The 24,601-nt window shown below is 48.6% G+C and overlaps 1 protein-coding gene across 1 annotated transcript in view; it reads left to right on the top strand.

Moving 5' to 3' along the window:
• The window catches only part of TMEM132A (transmembrane protein 132A), a 293,626-nt gene that overhangs the window by 1,746 nt on the left and 267,279 nt on the right, over positions 1–24,601 (top strand). Inside the window, exon 2 of the mRNA XM_085651462.1 lies at positions 4,189–4,295. Coding sequence (XP_085507588.1) covers positions 4,262–4,295 — 34 coding nt within the window. The 5' untranslated portion in view covers positions 4,189–4,261. The remainder of the gene's footprint in view (positions 1–4,188; positions 4,296–24,601) is intronic.

The following is a 24,601-nucleotide window of genomic DNA, read 5'->3' as shown; positions in this document are numbered from 1 at the left end:
ACAGCAAAGCAAAACCAAAAGGACAAACACTAAAGAAAGACTTTTGCTTCTTCCCTACCAGGTTTTAAGGCCGGAGGAGGAAGAAACAGGAGGAGAGGAAGAGAAGGAACACGAGAGGAAGAGGAATGTGACAATAGTGGAGAGGAACCCTGGAGCTATCCAGCGAAGAAGGGGAGAGGATTGGTGTGCGATCCTTCAATGGAAGGGCGGAACGAGGAAGCCAAGTAGGAGGCACCCCGGGTCATCCCTGGAGCTCCTCCCTCAGCAAGGAAGACCGAGCCGACAGACCGGCGGGATCCCAATCATGGTCCCACCAAGACCAGACTGATACAGGACATACCAGCAATCCCCATCAGGATGGGCCTGATTATCCCAGGTGGGTGCGAGTTTGGAGGGAGGAGATCGCTTTTTGGTGCCCACGAAGGGAGGGAGGACAGTTAAGATGGACTAAAGTAGATAATACAAAATGACCTCCATTTTAGATCTAGCGAAGTCAGCCCACAGCCCCGGAAGGGTAGGAATTGTGTTTTAATTTTGTTAGTGTAAACTCTTAATTGTTTTTTTAATTCTTCCCACCTTCTAAAGTAAGTAAAGATATAAACAAAGGTGGTATTGGGTACATAAGAAAACTAAAACAGGAAATAACTGCTAGACAGCAAGTTAAGGAGAATTACTTTGAAGTTTTGACAGTCTTATTTTCAAAGAGAAATAATTAGAGGAGAAACAAGATAAAAAGAGGACAAACAGCAAGGGAGCCCTTGAGAGACAAAAAATAGAGATTTGTTTTCCTTTTCGAAGAACTAATAATTACCAAAGTTGTTTTTTGATTTTTTTTACCATCCCTCATGTCCAGTGCTGCACCTGCGAAGAAAAAATGAGACAAGTTACGCAAGTGAACCCAAGATAGTTCCACAACTCCTTCCCGATCATACAGTAACTGAACAAGTGGACTTGAGACCTTTATCATGGGATTGAAGTCACATAGAACATAAATAAAAAACTACATCTTAAGAACTTCCTCCTAATGTTTATGTTGTTCCTCAGAAAGCAGCCACCCCACAAGAACCCGAAAGACAACACAAAGATTGTAAACTTTCCAAACTTCAAGATATTGGAGTTTGTAACGCTGACCAGTCCTCGGTTTGATGAATGAGTGGTCCACCTCTTGATCTAACCAAGCCTACAAGCCGTAATGGCACGGGTCATCGGAAGGATCAAGTGGGGGAAGGAAAGGAAGGGAACAGCGGGGAGGGAGATCTGAAATGAGAAAAAATAGAACACACACCGGTAAACATTTCCTTCACATAGAACACATTATGCGAAAGCCGGGTATCTAAGCCTGGCCCGGTAACTTTACCTTCTGTACCTGCAAAGTAAAAGAATCATCCAGGTAGGGATTGTGATGGAAACAAAAAGTAGAGGGGGCGCCTTCTGTGAGGGCGAGCTTGTTCTGGTATCTCTACAGGAACGAGAGAAAGAACAATCACTATGCCTGCACGATCCCACTCTCTCTGATTAAGTTTCGCCCTTCAATATTCAAACACAGAATTCTTGCCATGCACCTACCCTCCTCTAGACTCCACCGTTCCTCACAGGGATAGAGCGTAGACCTCTACCACTCTTACCAACCCCTGTTAAAGATAGAGCCAGAGATAATACCGTTAAACAAGACTGTGGATATGTTACCATCACATAACACAGCAAGCCACATTCATCCAGTCACATTTGAACATCCCCTTAATTGTTGTTTGGCTTAGTAGCGTAACTGTCTGTGCTCCATACGACCTTTGGCTGTATGAGGTTCCAGTGTAATACTTCTTACACGGACATCTGTGGGACCATAACGACCAGTAGTACCCGGTGAGGGAGAGATCCACACCCTTAGGATGCGTAGAGGCAAATCCCCCCGCCGGCCGACAATGCTGGCTGATCAAGACTCCCCCCGCCGGCCGACAATGCAGGCCGAGTAAATCTTGAGCGCTTCAGCGCTGCCAGTCAAGAAACGCCAGCCTCCGCACGAGCAGCCGCTCACCAACGGAGGATGGCTCTGGGACAAAGAAATCAAGTGGTGCGATGCACCCTTACCGGACCAAGGCTTCAATAACAGGAACTGTGGCAGCAGAAAACGCCCAAATCTTTGAATTTCCGACAGCGACACGGGAATCAGCTTCCTGTTTTAAGCTGTCCTCTCGCGACGTCGGCTGACGCGCAAGTGGTTCTGGGTAGTGTAGTTCACGTCGGCTCGGCAGACGGCCGGTGACGTGTTCCGTCTCTAGAGACGTGCGCTCGCAGGAATGGGGCTATGACAGAGTTTGCCTTTAAAATATTAAAAGTAGCAATCTCACGAACTTCATATTCAAGCTGTCCATCGACTAGTATGGGAAATAGACTCTTTTTAACCCGATTGTCTCTACGAAAGAGATAAGGTTTCAAATTGGAAACTTTAAAGGAAGGGTGAACCCTAAATTGATGGAGGATAACTATAGCCTGTCTCCTATTTTATAAGTTGTGGCTGGTCACCTATGCTGTTATGCTGGTAATTTTTGTTAAGATTTAGTGATCTGTAGATTTTGTAGTAATTTATTTCGGACATCTTTCAACCTTACTAATGAGTTTTGGACTGCAGGTACCTAATATTTTTCGAAGGAGTTTGGAAAGCTTTGAGGGTGAAATCCAGCTAAGGCAAAAAAAGGAGGAAAAGCCAGTGGATGTTTGGACCAATTTCGAATTGTTTTAGGGGGCAGAGATGTAACATCTTAAGTACTCTTTGACAGTTCGGTTTACTCTCTCGGCTTGTCTATGGCTTGAAGATGGAAACCAGAAGTCAATCTAATGTTTGACGCCAAGTTTTTGACATAAGGATTTCCAAAATTTTGAGATGTAGTGCAGTCTAAAAACAGAAATGTTTTAAAGGTAATCCATGAAGTTTAAATATGTCAGACTCGATTATCTCATCTGTCTCTGAAGCAGTGGGTAATTTGGAACGGTCTGAAAAATGAGTCATTTTAGAGTAATGATCCACAGTTACTATTATAGTGGTGCTGTTTTCCAATGGGGGCAAATGTACTATAAAGTCTGGACAGATGAGTTTCCAGTGTTTGGAGGGAATTTCAGGCGTTAATAATAATCCAGCCTTTCTTTGTGTTTCAGATTTAGTTTGAGCACAGTTTGCGCAGGAACTGATAAAGGTTGTGATGTCATGACGAAAGTTGGGGACCAGAAGTTTCTTTGGCTCAATTCTTGAGTGACTCTTTTTCCTCTATGTCTAGGTACCAAGGAGCCATGGTTGAGCTGAAGTATTGGTCGTTGTGAATGTTTTGAGGGAATAAAAAGATTCGCCTAGACACCTTCGGGTAGTAGTGTGCATAAAAAATTGTTATAACATAATTTAACATAACGTTCTTTTTAACGAAAATTAAGCCATTGGTATTCTCTATCTGAAAACTGAGGTAAGTGTTTTTCTGGGTAGTGGAGGCTGAATTGGTTTCTTGACCCTTCAAATGCGCTAACAGCCTGAATGACAAAGTAGAAATATGGAAGTCGTTACAGAAAAAAAAGCTTGAGGAACAATGATCTTCTTAACGGTCTTGAAATTTCCAGAATTAGGCTATCGCCTAGACAGGGATTATGCTATAACATTTTCAGATCCAGAAATGGTGGAAGAGTAAAAAATAAAATTGTTGAAAAAGAACGCCCTGTGGGCTTGTCTTCTATTCAGCGTTCAGGCTGCTGGCGCACTTGAATTTTTCTGTGGTTGGTACGGACAGTTACTAGAAATTGATCTGCAAGTAAAAGGTTCGCCATTCGGTAAAGGCTGTCTTTATAGCCAGTCATTGTTTCTCCTAAACTGAATATTTTCTTTCCACTGGGGAAAATTATTTAAAGAAGGCGGTGATGGGATGTTCTTCTCCGTCTTGACCAAGTCAAATCAAGACTGCTCCCATAGATTGATCTGAGGAATTAGTCTTGAGAATGAAGATTTTGGAGGCATCAGTTTGTTGCAAAATGGAAGCTCGAATAAACTCTTTTTTAAGCAGTTCAAAAACTAGTGTGGTGTTGTTATTCCATTGAAAGAATTTGATTATTTTGAAGAAATTGGTCACTGTAGAGAGAAGTCTAGAGAAATATTACAGACTTTCCGATAGTAAGTAATTAGGCCTTATGAGCTCTGTGTTTCTTTTACTGTAGGAGGGGTGAACCAATTCAGAATCGCTTGAGCTTCCCAATTTTCCATAGCTGTTTCTTCAGAGGAAAGAACATAATGCAAAATTGTCCACAGAATATTTCCCAAACAGGTACGTCTCAGATTTGGCTAGCAATTTGTTTCCCCTTAAACACTGCATGACTCATTTGACATGAGATGGATAATCGTCTGGATACTTAGAAAAAAACAGAATGTCATCTTAGTAGACAATCATTGTCTGAGTATCAGAGAAGATAGCATTCATAAAACGTTGGAAAACAGCAAGGGCATTACAGAGGCCGAACAACATCACTCAATATTCTAAATGCCCAAGCGGTGTTCTTTTTTTTTTTTTTTTTTTGAAACCGTTTATTGCATTTTGATAAAAGTTACAGGTATGGGCCTACAACCACCTGGCCGGCCGCTAGAGTGGCAGAAGAATATGACATACCTACAGTGAGAGACTCTTGGCGGTGCAGATTGGTAAATCAGGAGATATCAATAGCGCAGGCCACATAACTCTAAGCCCACAATACGGTTTCCTTTTTTTCAAAACAAAACAACACAAAAAACCACACCCGCAAGGCAACCCGCCATACAAAGTGACAGCACGTGCTCCCTAAGTGGGGGATCCCAACCAGCAGCAAAACTCTGAAGAGGGGAATGGGAGTAGATCAGGGACTGGGGAACCACGTGCCCACGGCTGAGGGAGGGGGGTCGGCTAGGGGGACGGAGCTGGCGAGGCAGCCGGTAGCAGTGGCGGCTCACAAATACCCCCACGGTAGGCGTTCCAGGGGCCCCAAATTTTCACCCACGCCCCAGGCTTACCCCTCGCCACATACACCACCTTTTCACGAAACATGCACCAATCCATATGTTCTTTCCAGGCCAACACCGCCGGGGGCCTCTGGGATCCCCACAATTGAGCAATGTCGCGCTTAGCGATCATGTATCCCAGAGTCACCCACCGCGTCTGCGGGACCGAATAGTCGTTTGGTTCCCACACATTCAGCAAGCATCTCCTCGCTTCAGGCAACAGCGCGACACGCGTAACCACACTCAAAACCTCATGCACACCACGCCAGAATCGCTCCACCTTTGGGCACTCCCACAATATATGCATGAAAGTTGCCACAGCACCACAGCCACGCTTACACAATCCGTCACCAGCAAAGCCCATACGTAGAAGCCTTGGCCCCGTCACGTAAACCCGGTGAAGGATCTTAAGCTGGACGAAACGAAGGCGAGCCGGGATGGCCACCTCCTTTGGAGAGGCCACCGCGGAAATCCAATCCTCGTCGTCCAGTTCCAGCCCGTCGGCAACCCAGGCCTCGCGGAGACCAGTCAGCAGGCACGATCTGTCGTTGATCAGTTTTTTATATATAAGGGAGATTGTGCTGTCTGGGACATGGCCATCCAGCACTCTGTCCTCCAGGGGGGAGGACTCCGGAATAGACGCGACATCCGGAAAGACGGAGCCCAGTGCGTGGCGGACTTGTAGGTACCGAAAGTACTCACTGCCTTGCAGCTGAAACTCCGTCTGCAGCGTCTCAAAAGTTTTGAATCCCCCCCTCGTCCAGAGATCTCCCACCGTGCTGATTCCGATCGTGTCCCACTTCTCAAAGCCCTTCGATGTCCACAGGGAGCCCAACCTCTCAGACGCATATAGCGGTGACGCCCGGGTCAAACGGTCCTTCCACCCCATAGCTGCATTAGCCGCGTGCCAGACACGCACCATGACACGCGTCGGTCCCGTCAGACGGGAGTCGGGCGCACCAGAGTAGAGCGCTCGATTGTAATCGCCACCGGGCAGGAGCGTCTTGTCCATTTCAAATGCCGGGTTCAAGGCGGGCCCGTAAAGGCCATGATTAATTGCAGCTAGTTGGGAGGCCCAGTAATACCGTTTAACGTCCGGGAGGGCGACCCCCCCATCGTACCACGGGAGCGTCAATTTAGCCAGAGCAATGCGCGGCCTCCCGTCCCAGAACAGGCGCCGCTAGAGGCTCTCCACCTCACGGAAGTAGCGCGCCGGAACCAAGTCCATAGTGTTCTGGAGGGCGTACAGAAAGCGCGGCAAGGACATCATCTTAAACAAGGCCGCTCGGCCAAGCGGCGAAAGCGGAAGACGCCGCCAACGCGCGACGTCCTCCTTCAAGCGCTGGAGGGGAGGTAGCAAGTTCCGCTCATAGCGGGCCTCCGGGTCTAGAGTAATATATATACCCAGGTACCGGAACCCCTGGGAGGCAATCTGGATCGGGCAGTCCTGTGGTAGGGCCGGAGCCTCCCCGGAAAGTACATATACACAGGATTTCGCCCAGTTGATGACGAGGCCTGAGTTACGACCGAAGGAGCGCAGAACATCAACCAGGACAATCAGCGATTTACGCGGGGAGGCGAGATACAAAAGGATATCATCGGCGTAGAGGGACACGCGGTCCTCATGCTCGGGGGTCCAGCGGAGACCACGGATAGAAGGGTGCCACCGTAGCCACTCCGCCAAGGGCTCCAAGGCCAGTGCAAACAGGAGCGGCGACAAGGGGCAACCCTGACGCGTGCCCCGCCCCAGCGTGAACGGGGCCGAGACTCGCCCATTCACCACCACCTGCGCCAATGGGCCCGAATACAACAATTTGACCCAGCTAATGAATCCCGGTCCAAATCCAAATTTCGCCAGCATCGCCCAGATGTATGGCCATTCCAGCGTGTCAAACGCCATGGTGGCGTCTAAGGACGCCAAGATGGCCGGCTCCCGCACAAACGGGACACGCGCGAGCACCCCGTGCAAGCGTCGCAGATTAAGAGCCGTGTTGCGGTGGGGTATAAAGCCAGATTGGTCTTGGTGGACCAAATCGCCCACCACGCCGACCAACCGGTTGGCCAACACCTTGGCGAGGATTTTAGGCTCCGCGTTCAAGAGCGAGATCGGCCTATAGGATGTGACCCGCTCACGGGGTCTCCCCTCCTTGTGGATCACCACGATTGTAGCCAGACGCTGGTCCGGCGGGAGGGAACCCTGCGAGTGAGCCGCCAGGAACATCGCGCGCAGGTGGGGCGCTAGTACATCCGGGCGTAGCTTGTAAAGCTCGATGGGGATACCATTGGGGCCCATGGCCTTGCCGGACGCAACCGAGCGAATAGCCAGGGCTATTTCGTCCGAGGTGGGAGGAGCGTCTAGCAAATCCCTGTCCTCCACCGTAAGGGAGGGCAGCGCGATGTCCCGAAGCAGGGCATGGGAATCTTCCTCCGAGCAGGGGGAAACCGGGGAGTATACCTCGCGGAAGTAATCCGCGAAGCAGGAGACAATGGCTTCCGGCTCGGTGACACACGCACCATCCATCCTCTCAATCAAAGGAACCACACGACTCGCTCTCTCCCTCTTATCCAACCACGCAATCAATTTGCCAGCCTTATCACCCACATCATACAATCGCCCCTGCTGCTCTCTACCGAGGCCCCTGGCCGCCTCCGTGACGAGGGCCCGATAGGCCGCCTGCTTGAGATGTAGAACATGCAGCTTGGCATCCGTTACCCCGCTCCCCAGGTCACCCTCCAGTTCCGCAATCTCGGCCTCCACCCGGGTCACTTCCTCCCGCTCGCGCCTCCGGGCATGGGAGATAAAGGAGAGGGCCTCCCCTCTGAGAACTACCTTAAAAGCCTCCCACAGGGAGATGGCCGAAGGGACAGACCCCACATTCTCGTCAAAATATCGCTGTAAGGATTTGATCAAGTCGGCACGAATGGTGGGGTCGCGCAAATACCATGCATTGATTGGAGCCACCCTGCCCTCCCCCCTCGGGAAGACATCGAAATGTAACAGCAATGGGGAGTGATCTGAGATACCTCGCGCCAGATGGCACACCTCCCCCACCCTCCCAGCATATGCCGCCGGGACAAGGATGTAGTCAAGCCGCGAGAGGCTACCATGGGCACCCGAGTGGAAGGTGTATTGCAGCTGTGCGGGATGCTTTAGTCGCCAGCAATCCACCAGGCCCAGCGAGTCTAAAAGGCCGGACAGCCACGCCTGTGCCCGGGGGAGGTCCCTAGGGGGATGACGATCCATAGACCCAGAAGCTACCGCATTAAAGTCCCCCCAACCACCAGCAGGCCACCCGGAAGGTCCAGGAGGAGGCGCCCCAGGTCCGCAAATGTAGTGGCTTGTAACCCAGGCGGGACGTACACTGATATAAAAATAAACACTCTACCCTCCATTCTACCCACCAGGACAGTGTAGCGTCCCCTCTCATCATGGCGAACCTCATCAATCTCCAACGGGAGCGAGTTCTTGATCATGATACCCACCCCCCGCGAGCCCGAAGTGAAGCCCGAATGGGCCACCAAACGATAGCCCCGCCGATTCATAGCATGAAAGGAGTTACCTATAAGGTGTGTCTCCTGCAGGAAGACAACATCTGGTGAAATACGTTTCAAGAACTGCAGGACCACACCACGCTTAATCCTATCCCCCAGGCCGTTAACATTCCATGACAACACAGTCAAATCCCTACCCCCCATCGTACGTAGAAACAATCAGTCGTCCCCCACAGAGCATCTTGAGAGCAACAATACAGTAGCGGGTTTGCCTTGCGGTGCAAACAAACAACACACCCCCCCCACCCCCCCATCCCAACAGAACTCCCCCCTCCCTGCACCCCTGCATGAGCCCAGACAGCCCCCCCAAAGTGCAGTGTGCCTGTCGCCCCATAGATGAAAACTAACTAGTCCCCCAGAGGAGGAGGGAAGCCCCCAACAGACCCCGAACGACCTCCATAGGAGGGGAAAATATTCGATCAATAAATGGTAAAGGAATGTTGTCCAGAGCAAGGCCTATTATTCACCCCTCAATTTTGATCCGGCGGGCCCTCCCCGCTGACCGCACCCCCCCCACCCCCTCGGCCCCGATCTCCAGGCAGAGTGTCCAACCAGTCCCCAGCCGCCTCGGGCCGGTCAAAGAAGTGCGTGCGACCATCCACCTCCACCCTCAGCTTAGCTGGAAAAAGCATTGAGTACTTAAGGTTCAGGTCCCGTAAGCGACGTTTAACACCGAGAAAACTCAGTCTCTGCTTTTGGACCGCCGGAGTAAAGTCTGGGTAGAAATGCACATCCATGTTATCAAGCTTGACCGGTCCCTGTTGCCTGGAGGTCTGCAGGATAGCGTCTCTGTCCCGATAGTTGAAAATCCGGGCAATGAGAGGCCGTGGCGGGGCACCGGCCTTAGGTCTGCCCCCAGGGACCCGGTGAGCACGTTCCACCGCAAAAAGCTTACTCAGCCCCCGGGGCTGGAGATGGGTAAGGATCAATTCTTCCACAAAAAGATCTGCCGCCTCCGCCTCTCGTCCCTCCGGCACCCCCACAATACGAACATTATTCCTCCGGGCCCGACCCTCGGAATCCTCCAGTCGCCGGTCAATCAGGGCGCTTGCCTGGCCGAGCCGGCGCACCTCCTTCTGGAGGGCCACCACATCCGTCGTGAGGCTCGTTGTGGTGTGGGTCAGGGAATCGACCCGGTCATTCGTTTTGGACAAGTCAGCCCTCACGAGGCTCACATCCACAAGGACCGAGTCTATTTTTTGCGCTAGGGTGTCGAAGCGCTGGTCCACCGAGGCCTTCATCTCTGCGATGGCGCCCATGACGTCCCGGAGGGTCAGATCCACCGGCTGAGCAGATGCCTCCGTCGGGCCCGCCGGGGATGTGCGCGATGTCTCCGGAGATCCCTTCTGGAGAGTGTAGCGGTCCATACTGTTGGATTGGTGCGCCGGGCCACGGCGGGTCGTCTTCACCTTCGCCCGGTCGCCATCTTGTTTGGTGGACATGCTTGCTCTCCCACCGTCGTGCCAAGCTCCTCGAACGGGCCGATAAACCAGTTCACGGGTTCCGGGGGGGGAAAGGGCGACCACTGGACCGCAGGACGACCCACAGCCGGCGGGCCAGCCGGGCACCCCGACAAGGCCACACCACTGCACCCCGCTCCGCGAACCCTACCCCGCTTGAGGGCGAGGAGGGCGCGAAAGCGAAAGTGAAAGCGCGGGGTACGGGAGTCGCCCAGCCTCGCCCGCCGCTGTTGTTCACTTTGTCCCCGGATCGCCCCACTACCCCAATCCGCGGAGAAGGCCGCAGCCTTCGATCGGTGCTCCCACCGGTGTCCGGGGTCCGATTCGAACCCGAAAAACGGGTGGCACCTCAGCTCGGGTTCACCGACACAGTCCCCTCGACAAGGACAGGGTATCGCCAGGATTAATTCAGGAGGTCGCAGAGGTCCTCGGGAGCCTCGCACCTACGCGGCCATCTTGGTTGCGCGCTAGGCTCCTCCTCCCCAAGCGGTGTTCTTAATGCTGTTTTTCACTCACCACCTGATTGGATCCAGATCAGGTGTATAGGCTCCTCTCAAATATAATTTGATAAACATCTTCACCCCTTGGTCAGCTTCCAAGTTATCAGAAATTAGGGGCAATGAGGTCCTTGATAGTCACTAGATTTAATCCCCTGTAATCCATGCAGGGCTAAAGTTCAGAAGTACCTTTTTTAGGTACAAAAAAACAATGAGGCTCCGGTGGGAGACTTTGATAAAGTTATCAACTCGTTCTTTAAGTTAGCGTCAAGGTACTGCTTTAAAGCTTGCCGTTCCAGTTGAGACAAAGAAAAAATGCGCCCATAAGGAACTATTGCATCAAGAATGATTTCAATGGTGCAATCAAAACGGAAATGAGGTGGTAACTCCTTGGTAGTTGATTCCTGGAAAACATTAAGATATTCATGATAGATGATAGGGATTTCTGACTGATTTGTGATTGTCTGGGAGGAGTTGTTATGAGGAACGTAGGACTTTTAGTGGAAGAGAGGAAATTGGCTGTACATTGAGAGACGCAAAACCCTGAACTCATAACAATTTTTTTTGCAGATCAGTTGATATAAGTATTTTGTTCAGCTAACTAATTGATACCTAATGTAACAATATAACCAGGGGAAGAAATCATGGGTGTCTTTTTCAAAATGGGCAGGAATCCTGAAAAGTAACGGTTGAGTTTCCTCAATGACTAAACTGGAGGCCACTAAAGTTCCATCTACAGCTTCTACAGCAGCTGGAACTTCTTCCTTACAGTCTGGGACCTGATGATCCGAAGCCCAGTGAATATTCCTATCGACATTGGAGGCTCCACAGTTGATAAGATCTGGCATCAAGAGTTGTAATCTTCAATGATAGTCTAACAGAGGATTTGTCTATCCTAAAGTGATGACTGACTGTCTGAATGGTCAATTAGAGAAGATCTTGTAGGGAAGCTGGCCTAGCACCTCTGGTGAGTTCATTCTTTAATTCATTCTTTGAACTCTTTTGCGATAAGGTGAAATAAGCAGAATCAGTCAAGTCATTTTCTGTAGCTAGGCCTTTGAATTTGGAAATGTTGGTATAAAGGTCCATCAACTCTTGACTGAGCTCCAAAATTTCCTCTTGAGCATAGAATGTAAGGTATTCAAGGTCGAATTTGTTTTTTAATTCCCGGAGAAAAGCAGGAAAATGGTCTAAAAATTGACTTGCATTGGAAACTGGAGGCATAGCTTGAGCTAGGGCATTTCTAGTGGTATAGCTGACAACAAAGCACGCTTTAGATCTATAAATCGCATAGATGGCATAAAAGTGGGGACTAAAACTGAAATGGACCTGGCTGGTGTCCAAAAAGTGTTTGGTTTTCTTGGGTTGCCTTTGAATTTCAACTCTACAAAGCCAGTCAGAGGAGGATTGAGAATCACTAAATTGTCTGCATATCACAACGCACTCCACTGTCGTCTTAATACCAAAGAACAAAATCTCCTTGCAGCGTTTAAACTATTTGGTAAATTGGACAGAAATATAACTAGCAGGAGTGGGGCCAGCAGGAAACTGTTAGAGGCCAGCATTCTCAACCGGGGATCGATGCAGCCTACGCAGGGATCTGCAACTGTTTAGAAAATTAAATAATATTTGCAGATTAATAAAGTACATATACAGTAATATGCCAAAAGTAACATTTAACATTTTAATCAAGTCTACAAATAAGGGGTCATTTGAAATTAGATGCTAAAAACGTAGCTTGTGCCCTCAGCTTGATTCGTGGGAGCAGGTCAAGTACAGAATACAGAATGTAGTATGGATGGTTGCCTCAATTAAAGCGTGGGTATGTGTCGACAAAAGGAGAGCATGCATTGGGAGCAGAAAAGACAAAGTGATAATCTGGAGTCTAGGATATTGCGTCATCTTTTAAAAATAAAACTACATTTTGAAAAGCTCCAGCCTTCCTAATGAAATAAAAAGTTTGATGTCTTTATATTTTTTTGTTTGTGAGCTGAATGAAACATTTCATAATCAGTACATGTGTTCGATGTATATATGTTTTCTTTATTTTGTGTATGGTTTTGAGGTTCTAATCTTAGAAATTGCTTAGGCCATGGTCCCCGGCTTCCAGTAGTCATTCAGTGGGCGTCTGCAGAACTCAAGAGGTTAAAAACCGCTGATGTAGGCCATTGCTGGTCTTGATCCTTTGAGAAGCTCCATCTCCACTATCTAGGATCAACTCTGTCCAGTTTCCAGACAGATATTTTTCTTGCAGGCATACTAATGTAAACCAGAATTTATGCAGCTTCATTCTGTTCTGGCAAAAATGCCACATAACCTGGGGAAAGATATTTCCCGCTATCATCAATATTTTCACTATCTTGGTGCTAAGGAGCACTGACTCCCTGCTTGAAACACCTAAATTCAAATAACTCAAGCCTTGAAGAAGTCCTCCTCCGAGTTAGCCACCCATTTATGATACTCTCTTCTCAAACATCTGAGAACTCACCCACCTTTCTGAACATTACGCATCATCTCCATCAGTGTCATACTGCTGAACAGGCCCTTCACATCCTATAAGGACATGAAGAAGTCCTGGCATTACCCGTTTATGCTCAGCATTGGTAATACACCGCATGTCATTCTTGGTGGAGATACCTACATGGTTTTTGCCAAGTGGATTTTCATGGATAGGCCTTAAAAACAAAATCAGACCACAAGGGGCCAAGCATGTGTCCTGAAATAAAGTATGATCTACTATGGGGCCTCTGCTCCATCCAATTACCTCTAGGTGCTATATGATATAGGCACGGTCATTCTCACATAGGTAACAAGTTACTTATGTCTGGAATAAATAAAACTATGAATGCTATCAACATTTGCGTGAGGAGGCATTTTGTGTATGTTTGTAAGTATGCAGAGGTATGTATGTAGGCATGGGTATGTATGCATGTGTTATTTGGGTCCAACTGAAGTGCAGTAAAATTGATGGCTCGGGGGCACGAGTACTAATCAAAGTACTCACATAGAGTACCAACGAGTTGAAATCATAGTACTCAGTTACAGTACCAAGAGTAGAAATCATAAAACTCACTTACAGTATCGACAAATAGTAATCATAGTACTTAGATTACCAACGTATCGCAATCATAGTACTCACTTAGAGTACCGACAAGTAGCTATCATAGTACTCACTTAGAGTACCGACAAGTAGTAATCATAGAACTCACTTAGAGTATTGACAAGTAGCAATCATAGTACTCACTTAGATTACCAATGACTAGTAATCATAGTATTCACTTAGAGTACCGACAAGTAGCTATCATAGTACTCACTTAGAGTACCGACAAGTAGCTATCATAGTACTCACTTAGAGTACCGACAAGTAGTAATCATAGAACTCACTTAGAGTGCCGACAAGTAGTAATCATAGTACTCACTTAGATTACCAATGACTAGTAATCATAGTATTCACTTAGAGTACAGATGAGTCGCAATCATAGTACTCACTTAGAATACCGGCAAGTCGCAATCATAGTACTCACTTAGAGAAGCGACAAGTAGTAATCAGAGTACTCACTTAGATTACCGATAAATAGCAGTCATAGTACTCACTTAGGTTACCGATGAGTAGCAATCATAGTACTCACTTAGATTACCAATAAGTAGCAATCATAGTCCTCACTTAGATTACTGATAAGTAGCAATCATAGCACTCACTTAGAGTACAGATGAGTCGCAATCATAGTACTCACTTAGAGTACAGATGAGTCGCAATCATAGTACTCACTTAGATTACCGATAAGTAGCAATCCTAGTACTCACTTACTGCACAGCATTGTTTGTTGTGCTAGGAGGTGCCTGACAACAGAAGAAGCCTTGCTCGGGATATGTGTTGTTTGCATCATGAACACACATCCCTCTGACCAACTGGCCCTTTCTCCTGGCCTCCACCCTGGAAGTGCCTGTGAAGATATACCCTGCACTGGATGACTGGGCATCGCATCTTGAGTAACCCTAGTTTACCATATGGAGCCCCTCCAGAGCCAGGTGGTTGAGGAGACGCTCTGCAGCATAAGCTTGGGCATGGTACCCACTAGAACTGCACCTTCATGTCACTGGTCCCCTCGTGGCTAGGATCAAGCCTAGACTGCTGGAGAAGCCACGATGCTTTACGCTGCCAGGAAGAGGAGCTGAGCGGCCCAGACCTAGAGGGCACGCTCAAAGGCAGCAGGCTGAGACCTGCATGAAAGGGGCGCAAGGATGGAAGCCTGCAAAGGAGACACAAGCATCTGCAGCCTGCAGGGATGAGGCTACGATGACAACCATCTGCATTAACTGAGGGACGTGGATCCGTCAAAGTCAATAAAGGCTACGCCAGTGGGTGAGTCTGCATGTCCATCATCCTGCCCAACTTTGGGACAGTCAAGTCTGCTCATTAGGTAGAGGTGCTCGCCCTGAGCCACTTAAAGTGTCGTCATCCTTCGGCATATGGCAGAGGCGATATTACTGTACTCCAGACCAGGGTGCCTCCTTGTTTCTGGGAGGTGCTACCCCATCCTGTAGGGGACTCCCCAACCTGTTATTGCCCCAGTCATAGGTAATTTTCAACTGCAGAAAGCTCTTGTGTTAGTTGCCAACTGCGAGGACCAATCTGCCTCCCAGTACCAATTGACCCTGTGTCTCCTGTTACAGTCCCAGAGTCTCACTATACAAGAAACCCTGGAGACCAGAGACACAACTCAGTTTCTTCTGCCAAATCCTGTCCTGTTCCGCCCCTATTGAGTCTCCATCTGGACCCCAAGTTCTTTTTCGGGGAGTTCAATTTGTTGACAGAACTCACTGAGGTCTCTTGCATGAACCCAGTGCTGCAAAGAAACTCGTTCAACGGGTAGAGATATCACTGCTGAAAGAGATACAAACCAGTACAAAGGGTGGATGTTTCATTGCTGAAAGAGTGCAAAGAGTAGACAAATTATTGCCAAAGAGATACAGACTAGCACAAAGAGTGTGCAAGTACATTGCAGAAGGAGTTACAAACTAGCTCAAAGGATGGACATATCACTTCTAAAAGAGACACAAACGAGCACAGGGGTAGAAATACGATTCATGAAAGATAAACAAACTAACAGAAGAGTAGAGAAGTCATTGTTGAAAGAGATACAAAGTAGAACAAAGGACAGCTATTTCTTTGCTGAACGATTTTCAGACACAAAGGGTAGACATAGTGGTAACGTTTAAAAGAGCTTTATTAGGAAATACAACAAATTCAAAACAGTAAATAGTAAACAGGTGTAAGGAGAAACAAATGTGTAAATAGGGATAGATCGTAAGATTGTGAATACATAGAGTAATACAAATATATGGTAATCTAGTATTAGGATATAAATATTCTATAAAACAAAATAAGGAATAAGTTACATTTTGGGGATTTTTGAAGTATACTGGGGTTAGGAGGGAGAGGAAAGGGGGGGGGGTGATATAAATTATTATTAAAATGGTCAATTCAAAATGCATCAGAAAAGGAAAAGGCGACACACAAACAGAGTATCAACAATAAAGGTGTTGTATCTTGTGTGATTCCACCTTTGTTCCACTGTTCATATTAATGTTTATTATATGGTATGTTTCCCTTTAATGCTTTACTGGTTATAGTGCTCTATACTATGTGGTCACCTAGCAACTGTGTGATTCTATTGCATGCTTGTTGGAGCTGTTGGTAGAGTTGGTCCTGCTGACTCTGCTGTCCATGTAGCCAATAAATAACCAGCTTTAAACCATTCCTGTCTACATGGTTACTACAAAAGGCTAATATTGAGTGGTTATATAAACATTCTGAAATTCATGGAGGTTGAAACTAAAGGTAGCAAGATCAGCTATTGGACTAATAGCAGACATTGTATTGACTGTGTTTAGATATGCTGTGAGGGGACTGTGAGAAATCGTCCCAAATTATCACCTCGCCGCCGACACCGCTCCTATGGTCGCTGTATGTCCCGCGACTCGATGAAGACAACGAGAGCTGAGACCTTGAGCCAACACTGAGGCAGGACTCTCATTTCCTTCTGCAGGAGCGAGACACCGTGGTCTTGAAGCGGACCAATCACGTGCCAAGGGTATGACCTCCCAGGGCCAATCCGATGAGAGCAGAGGAGGAGAAAAGGAGACGGAGCCACCAATGAGGGAGAACCGAAAGAAGGATACACTGAGGACAGAGATGCTGTAGGAAAAAGGAGGGCCCCGAACAAGAACGTGAGCCAGGAAGAGGACGCAGTGGTCGTGGCAAAGGAAGCTGTCCACAGGAACCCTGAAGACGCCGCCACCACCGAAGACGCAGAAGAAGAGGAGCATCCCGACCTCTGATCCGAAGAGTGGTGGGAAGCGAGGAGTCCGCCACAACTCAGGAGAGTTGCGGCACATGCAGTACATGAACCGGGAGAAGGCGGTGAAGGAAGGAGGCTGGGCCGGGACACAAGGGTGTGAGCTAGAGCCTTCTCTGAAGCCAGTGTCTGCTCTGCCTTTTAAAAACAAATTATTATTGTTTGCGCACCATTGCTCACAACTCCGAGTCCCCCCCCCCCCCCCTTGTTATCATTTCTTTTCTTCTGTGATTATAAGCACTGAGACTCCAAGGACATAAATAGGAGACTACTATTTAACGCTGTAGGGAAAAGAAACCACAAGAGAGCGTCTGCCTGGCAACGTGGCATACGCCCGTTTTGCTTTATTTAAAAAAAATGTTTGTTGTATTTCGTCTCTCTGCCGTTATAGTTCCCTCACTATTGCACATCCCTCTCCACTTCGGTGTGGTGGCAGCATAGCCTTCATTAGGGCAGCCCCACTTACACAAGAAGTGCCCAGAGAAAACAACCCAGAAGAGAAGGAGCAGTGAAGAAGCAATAGCTGCCAGCCATCAGCTAAAGAACCCCCAAAAATGTATATGATATTAAATGGGATAGAGGAATGAAAAAGACAATATATTTGTCTCCAGACATCATGCTGGAAGGGAAGAGTATGGAACACTGGCAGATGCTTAAGATCAGCGTGCAGCCTGCGACATGACCAACAGGGGGCATCGGGGTTAAGAGATAATTTGTAGAGAGATATTGGTGTATAATGAAGCCCACTATAAATACAATAAAGTGCTTGAGTGACAGTAGCTGTTCTTGAGGTTTGATGGAGTTTGAGCCGTAGTTTATTCCAAAGGGAAGTGGGACACGAGCAATTGAAGTCAGTCTCCCACAACAATTCTTTACATGTTTTGGATCGAGAGGGAGGAGCCGTCATTAAAGATTTATATATGAAGGATGGTCTTGGTAGTGTGGAAAGTAAGTGAGATAACGATGAATCCATTGATGTGGGACGGGAATCGTCTGGTAAGGCAACAAGGATATCTAATAGGATTTTAATGAGAAGAGAGAATTTGAGTTGGAAGGAGGAGGGGCAAAGAAATATGTTTTGAAATTGAGGGAAAAAAACAGGGTTGTTATTGAGAAATATGTCTCTCATCCAAACAATGGCCTTGTCCCTCTGTGATCTCCAAAACAGAGGTCGATTGCGAAATTTAATAAGGTTATTACACAAGATGGACATCGGTAAGAGACAATTACGTTGAAGTATAGATGAAGAGGCAGAGGGAGGCAATATACGGGAGATATATTGAAATACTTGGGTGTAGAGGTGTGCGGGAGTAGGAGAATAAGAAAGATATTATTTGAAAGAAAAAGGTAAAATGAAAGTTTTTCTATTGAAGCTAAAGTTGTTAAGAGGAAGGTGGGGTTTTTAATAACCAAAAGGTGTTTTGTCAAATACAAAAAGCCTTGTGATACTGTTCGCAGTTAGGAAAATTACCACCTCTTCATTTCGAAATTGTTTCAATTGGGACAGGGAAATACGAGATTTCTTTTTGTGCCATAAAAAGTTTGATACGCCAACCTCGGACTCCAGCAACTGGTCAACACCCCCACCCACTACGCCGGCCACACGCTCGACCCCCTCTTCTCATCCAGCAAGCACATCACCTTCAGCCACTGCACCGGACTCCACTGGACTGACCACAGCTGCGTCCACTTCAGCTTCAAGAAGAACACGGTCCACCACCACCCGAAGCAGGTTCCCCACAGAAACTGGAGCAAGATCACCGTCGACCAGCTCACCACCTCCCTCAGCCAGAACCCACCGGTCCGGACAACGGACCCTAACACAGCAGCCCTCGACCTCACGCAATGGCTGACCTCCTGTGCCAACGACCTCGCCCCACTGAAGAACCCACTCACCAGGCCCAGAAGCAAGAAGGCCCCCTGGTTCACCGATGAACTCAAGGACTCCAAGAAGGCCTGCCGCACCCTCGAGAAGGCCTGGCTCCTCGACAAGACCACCGACAACATGACCGCCCTCAAACTCGCCACCCGCAGACATCACCAGCTCATCCGCACCACCAAGAAGAAATCTTTGAAGGAACGACTGGACAAGAACGCCCATGACAGCAAGGAGCTCTTCAACATCGTCAAGGAGTTCTCCAACCCCAGCACCAGCAACAACGACATCACTCCCTCGCAGGACCTCTGCGACTCCCTCGCCTCGTACTTCCACCGCAAGATCGCCGACATCCACAACAGTTTTGGCGCTCCACCCCCGCACCCATCGACCGAACCTACGCACCCCGCCGCTATCCTCCAGACATGGACCAAAGTGACCCTCGAAGACACGACACGCATGATGAACACCATCCACTCCGGATCTCCGACCGACCCATGCCCCCACCATGTCTTCAACAAGGCCGCCTCTACCATCGCACCCCACCTCCGAGACATCATCAACGCCTCCTTCGACACAGCCACCTTCCCAGAGAGCTGGAAGCACGCCGAGCTCAGCGCACTACTGAAGAAACCAACTGCGGACCCGACCGACCTCAAGAACTTCCGCCCTATCTCGCTCCTTCCTTTCCCTGCCAAAGTCATCGAGAAGGTCGTCAACAAGCAGCTGGCCGCCTTCCTCGAGACGAACGGATCCCTCGACCCATCGCAATCCGGATTCAGAGCCAACCACAGCACAGAGACCGCCCTCATCGCAGCCACCGACGACATCCGAGCCCTGCTCGACAAAGGTGAAACAGCGGCACTCATCCTCCTTGACCTCTCCGCAGCATTTGACACTGTCTGCCACCGCACCCTAGTCCAACGCCTCAACGACACCGGCATCCAGGGGATTGCTCTGGAATGGATCATCTCATACCTCTCCGGCAGAACACAGAGAGTACGCCTCCCTCCGTTCCGCTCTGAGGCCACCGAAGTCATCTGCGGCGTCCCGCAAGGATCATCGCTCAGCCCCACTCTCTTCAACATCTACATGAAACCCCTCGCTGCCATCGCACGCCAACACAACCTCAACATCATCTCCTACGCCGATGACACCCAGCTGATTCTCTCCCTGACCAGAGACCCCGACACCGCCAAAGCCGACCTACACGAAGGGATGAAAGATGTCGCCGAATGGATGAACATCAGCCGCCTGAAGTTGAACACGGACAAGACAGAAGTCCTCATCCTGGGACCATCGCCCTCTGCATGGGACGACTCCTGGTGGCCCCCGGCCCTGGGCACCGCACCCAAGCCAACGGACCACGCACGCAACTTGGGCGTCATCCTGGACTCCTCCCTGTCGATGACCAGACAAGTCAACGCCGTCTCCTCATCTTGCTTCCACAACCTCCGCATGCTCCGCAAGATCTTCAGATGGATCCCGACTGAGACCAGGAAGACTGTCACCCAGGCCCTCGTCACCAGCAGACTAGACTACGGAAACACCCTCTACGCCGGTACAACAGCCAAGCTTCAGAAAAGACTTCAGCGTATCCAGAACGCCTCCGCCCGTCTCATCCTGGACGCCCCCCGACGCAGCCACATCTCGAACCACCTAAGAGACCTGCACTGGCTCCCTGTCAACAAGAGGATCACGTTCAGACTCCTCACCCACGCACACAAATCCCTCCACGACCTGGGCCCAAGGTACCTCAACGACCGCCTGACCTTCTACACGCCCACCCGACAGCTACGATCCGCGTACCTCGCCCTCGCCGTCGTCCCTCGCATCCAGAGAGCCACCGCCGGAGGAAGATCCTTCTCCTACCTGGCGGCTAAGACATGGAACTCCCTGCCCGTCCACCTGCGGCTGACCCAGGACCACCTCGCCTTCAGGAAACAGCTTAAGACCTGGCTGTTCGAGCAGTAGCAGACCCCCTCCCCCAGCGCCTTGAGACCCTTCCGGGTGAGTAGTGCGCGTTATAAATTCCTTGATTGATTGATTGATTGATACTAGAGAAATAATTATTAAAAAATACAACTGGGCTATACCAATGGGAATGATGGATAAGGTATAAAGAACAATGAGTGAAATCTTCATTTTGATTGAATCTAGTTGCCCCCACTAAGAAAGAAAGAGGGGTGACAAAGAAGAAATTAAAGATTCAATGTGGAGGAGAAGGTCTTTAAGACTCAGGGAGAGAGAAAAGGTAATGGTGATAGAAAATCAAACCACATATTATGTATTTGTAGTAGGAGTACAGGTGAAGCCAGAGGAAGAGAATGAATGTTTAGCAGAAGCCGCCGTCATGGCTCGCAGGTGGGGGGGGGGGAGTGCGTGTGCAGGTGGAACACAAGGGGAGGTCATAATTAAAAAAAAAATGTTCAAACCTACCTTTCCTCCGGGTCCCACATCTTCTGTGCTCCTGCTCTCCTGTCTCTGATAGGAACAGGAAGCAGGCAGCCAGGCTCCCTCCCCTCAGCCAATCACAACACTGCATGCAGCGTTATGATTGGTCTGGATCGCCGAAATGTGGCGATCTGCCAGCGGTTAGAGGGGTGGTCATGTTCTGAGAAAAGCAAAGTGCGCACGACTGGTTTGGGCGACCCGAGAGGACCGACCAAACAGCCAAAGCAAACATAAAATGGTAACAACTAAAAGTTATCACCATTTTATGTTTTGGCTTCTCACACTGTGAAAGCAGTGGGGCGACGCTCCTCAGACATAGCGGAGGAGCTGCCCCGATGTTTAGTGAAAAATGTGTTTAAAGGAAGGACTTTGGTTTTATAACCAGAAACCTGGGAGAAGGTGAAAAATTCTTGAGATAAAGCTGGTAAGGAGGATTCAGAGTTAGAAATATAAAGAAATATATCATTTGCATACGCTGCTGTTTTGAATTATTAATTATCATAATGAAAACCAGAGATTGATGGATTTTGGTTGATTTTAACAAGAAATGGTTCGAGGGCAAGAATGAATAATAATGGGGATAAGGGACAAGGGCAAGAATGAATATTAATGGGGATAAGGGACATCCCTGTCTTACGCCTCTGTGAAGTCGAAAATATTGAGAGGATATGTCGCTAACCAATGCCGAAGCCATCGGAGACTCATAGAGAACAGAGATTCAAGAAAGAAGCGTTGGGCTAAAACTATGCCATTGCAAAGCTTCAAGCATAAAGGGCCAATTAAGTCTATCAAAGGCCTTTTCAGCGTCCATAGGTATGGCCGCTAGAGAATAATCAAGGTTAGGGGCTTTACTTAAAATATCAAAGAATGTTCTAGTATTGTTGGGTCCCATTTGGCATTTAATGAAACCTACTTCTTCTGCTAGAATTAGGTGAGGTAAAAAGATTCAATACGCAAAGCTCAGTGGCGGAGCGTCCATTGGGGCGCAGGGGCGGAGCCCCCCTTACCGAACGCACAAGCAAATCCGAGACCGGCAGCAATGGCAATGAATGCAATGATGATGAATAATTGCGTCGGACATGAAGGGGGTGGGGCCGGGGGGCGAGCACTGTGTGACTGACACAGTTGACAGGCAGCGGCTCGCAATTTATTTGCGCATGCTCGAGTTTGTCTCACGACAAGCACGAGCATGCGCATTCGCCGCACTGTCTGCCACTGACTACTACTGAGAGGAGGGGGCCGAGAGGCAGAGGGTTGCCTCATGCAGCAGCCCCGTCTCTTGGTATCCGGGCGAGCCCTATCCGTGCTCTTTCGCCAATCCAGGGCTGGCGCTGCTAATGCAGCGTCTCTGGATTGGCTGAGAGCCTGATAAAGTCTCTCAGACCCGCGGCAGCCTACGAGTAACTGCTAATTGGGTGCCTGCGCAACTATGGCCAATCACTGTGGCTTATGTCTGAACACAGCGACAGTGATTGGCCATGAGGTGCGCACTCCAGCAGTCGGTCGCGTCATCACGCACGCGGTGGTGCCACACTGTCTGCAGACTGCATGCATAACCTCGTGGCGGCGGTGCATACAGGACAGGAGGACCCGTCGTGTGACTGATCGTGGTGTGGTGACAATTAATTCTTGTCGTGTACTCTACTGTCCCGGACTTGTCCATTGGTGGTGACTGGTGAGAACTGCAGTGATGTATATCCTTATACCGGCAGTGGAGGAGGTGGGGGCAGCGGGAATTTTGTTTCGTTGTTTCTTGAAGTGAGGCGTGTTGCTGGGTTTACAGATCCGGGAATAAAAACATGACTGCTGTTGCAGGGCTGTTTCAGAATGGGACCCTAGTTTAGCTTATTTCACATTCAGTTGCTTTGTGTGAACCATAAATGCAGGAATTGTACTTGGCACATTAACTGGATGCTGTGATCAGAATGTTCGAGAATGACTGAGTTTGGCTGAGATCTCAAGCAGTATTACATTCTGTAAACGTTTACAACAACCTCAAAAACAAAAAAAGTCCATCTGTACACATTCAATGTTGCTGGTGTCTTAAGAAGGCAGTAGCCGTGGAAATGTCGAATTATTGTTTGTAAGATCAAACCACTGTGCAAAAAGTCGATTTGACGTTTCTCCCCCCTGTCCTCTGCTCGCTGGCCTGGTCTTTTCTTCTAAGGGGATAAAGGTCTTCTCTCGACTGTCTATCACTGTGTAGACTTCCATAGCTTTCTGAGTCACGAATTTTGCCTGAAAACATAATGTATTTATAAATACCATAATAATGGCTCTATCTACAACTTGTGAGCATCACAGATGTAAGATGAATGACTGTTTAAAAGTTGATAACAATATCTGTGGTTGACATTCTATTAACAGACGCGTTTACCATGGTAAAAAAATGTAGATTACCAGTTACAAATGACTTCACCGAAGTTGCACATTCCCGTTGATTTTAGTATCGTATTAGACTTTATTCTTGGTAGTTTTGGTTTGACTGTCTTACATCTCCTTATGAAAACACCAACCACCGTGAAATGACAACCGTTTGCTGACATGTTTCTATAAACTGAGGAAATGGGCTATTTTGCGCGCGCAGAGAACGCCCCAGGGAGCGGCCATCTTCTCACCGCCAGTCAAAGCACACGCGATAGAGACCCACCCCTGGGTGAGAGCCTGGGGCTGGGGGTTAACAATAGCAGGCCCCAGGTGCCTGCCGTGTGTATGAATCAATCAATACGGCTATTTGTGGCCCAGACCACAGCGGTCTCTTCCTAGCGAGCTCCGATTACCGCCGAGCAGAGAGAGGCTCAGGCTTGATGAAGCAGGCGGGATCCGGGCCTGGCGCAATCCGCCCGACAGAACCTGGAATTAAGTGGCTGGCAGCGAGAGAGTGAGAGGCAGGGCGGGCTGGCAGCGGGACAGTGAGAGGCAGGGGGTGGGCAGCAGAGGTCAATTTTATATAGAGGAAGTAGCAGCGAAGCAAAGATGTCGTGTCCTCGTCACTTCGTGCAAGAAGGTAAAATTGCCACTCTCCTCATTTGATAGTAAAAAACAGTCCTAATTGGAGTTTAGTGGGCCACTCGCACCCCTGGACCCGGTGCCACTAGCGGCACGTTATATAGGCAATCCCTTGGAAGGGGGGGGGGGCGAAAAATACCAACAGTAGTAACAAGTGCGCATTCACACCAGGGATGGCTGTGTGCACTGTTTCCCTCCTGATTGATAATTAACCTTCTGCAGGGGTAGATGTAAAAACTATTTTTTTCTGTGCTTTAAAGTGGCTTTAGGGATGTCTGTACAAATGATAACTTGTAACATGACACGAGCACTTAGCCTTATAATAGTGCTATATATTTAATTTTCACGAGCACTTGTGATATTTATTTTTAGTTCTTCAGGGGTAAATGCTATTT

This window comes from Triturus cristatus, chromosome 4_1, assembly GCF_964204655.1.
Source record: "Triturus cristatus chromosome 4_1, aTriCri1.1, whole genome shotgun sequence".
Classification (NCBI taxonomy): Eukaryota; Metazoa; Chordata; class Amphibia; order Caudata; family Salamandridae; genus Triturus; species Triturus cristatus.
Note: the sequence above shows the minus strand (reverse complement) of the source record. Positions and strands in the feature narration are given on the sequence as shown.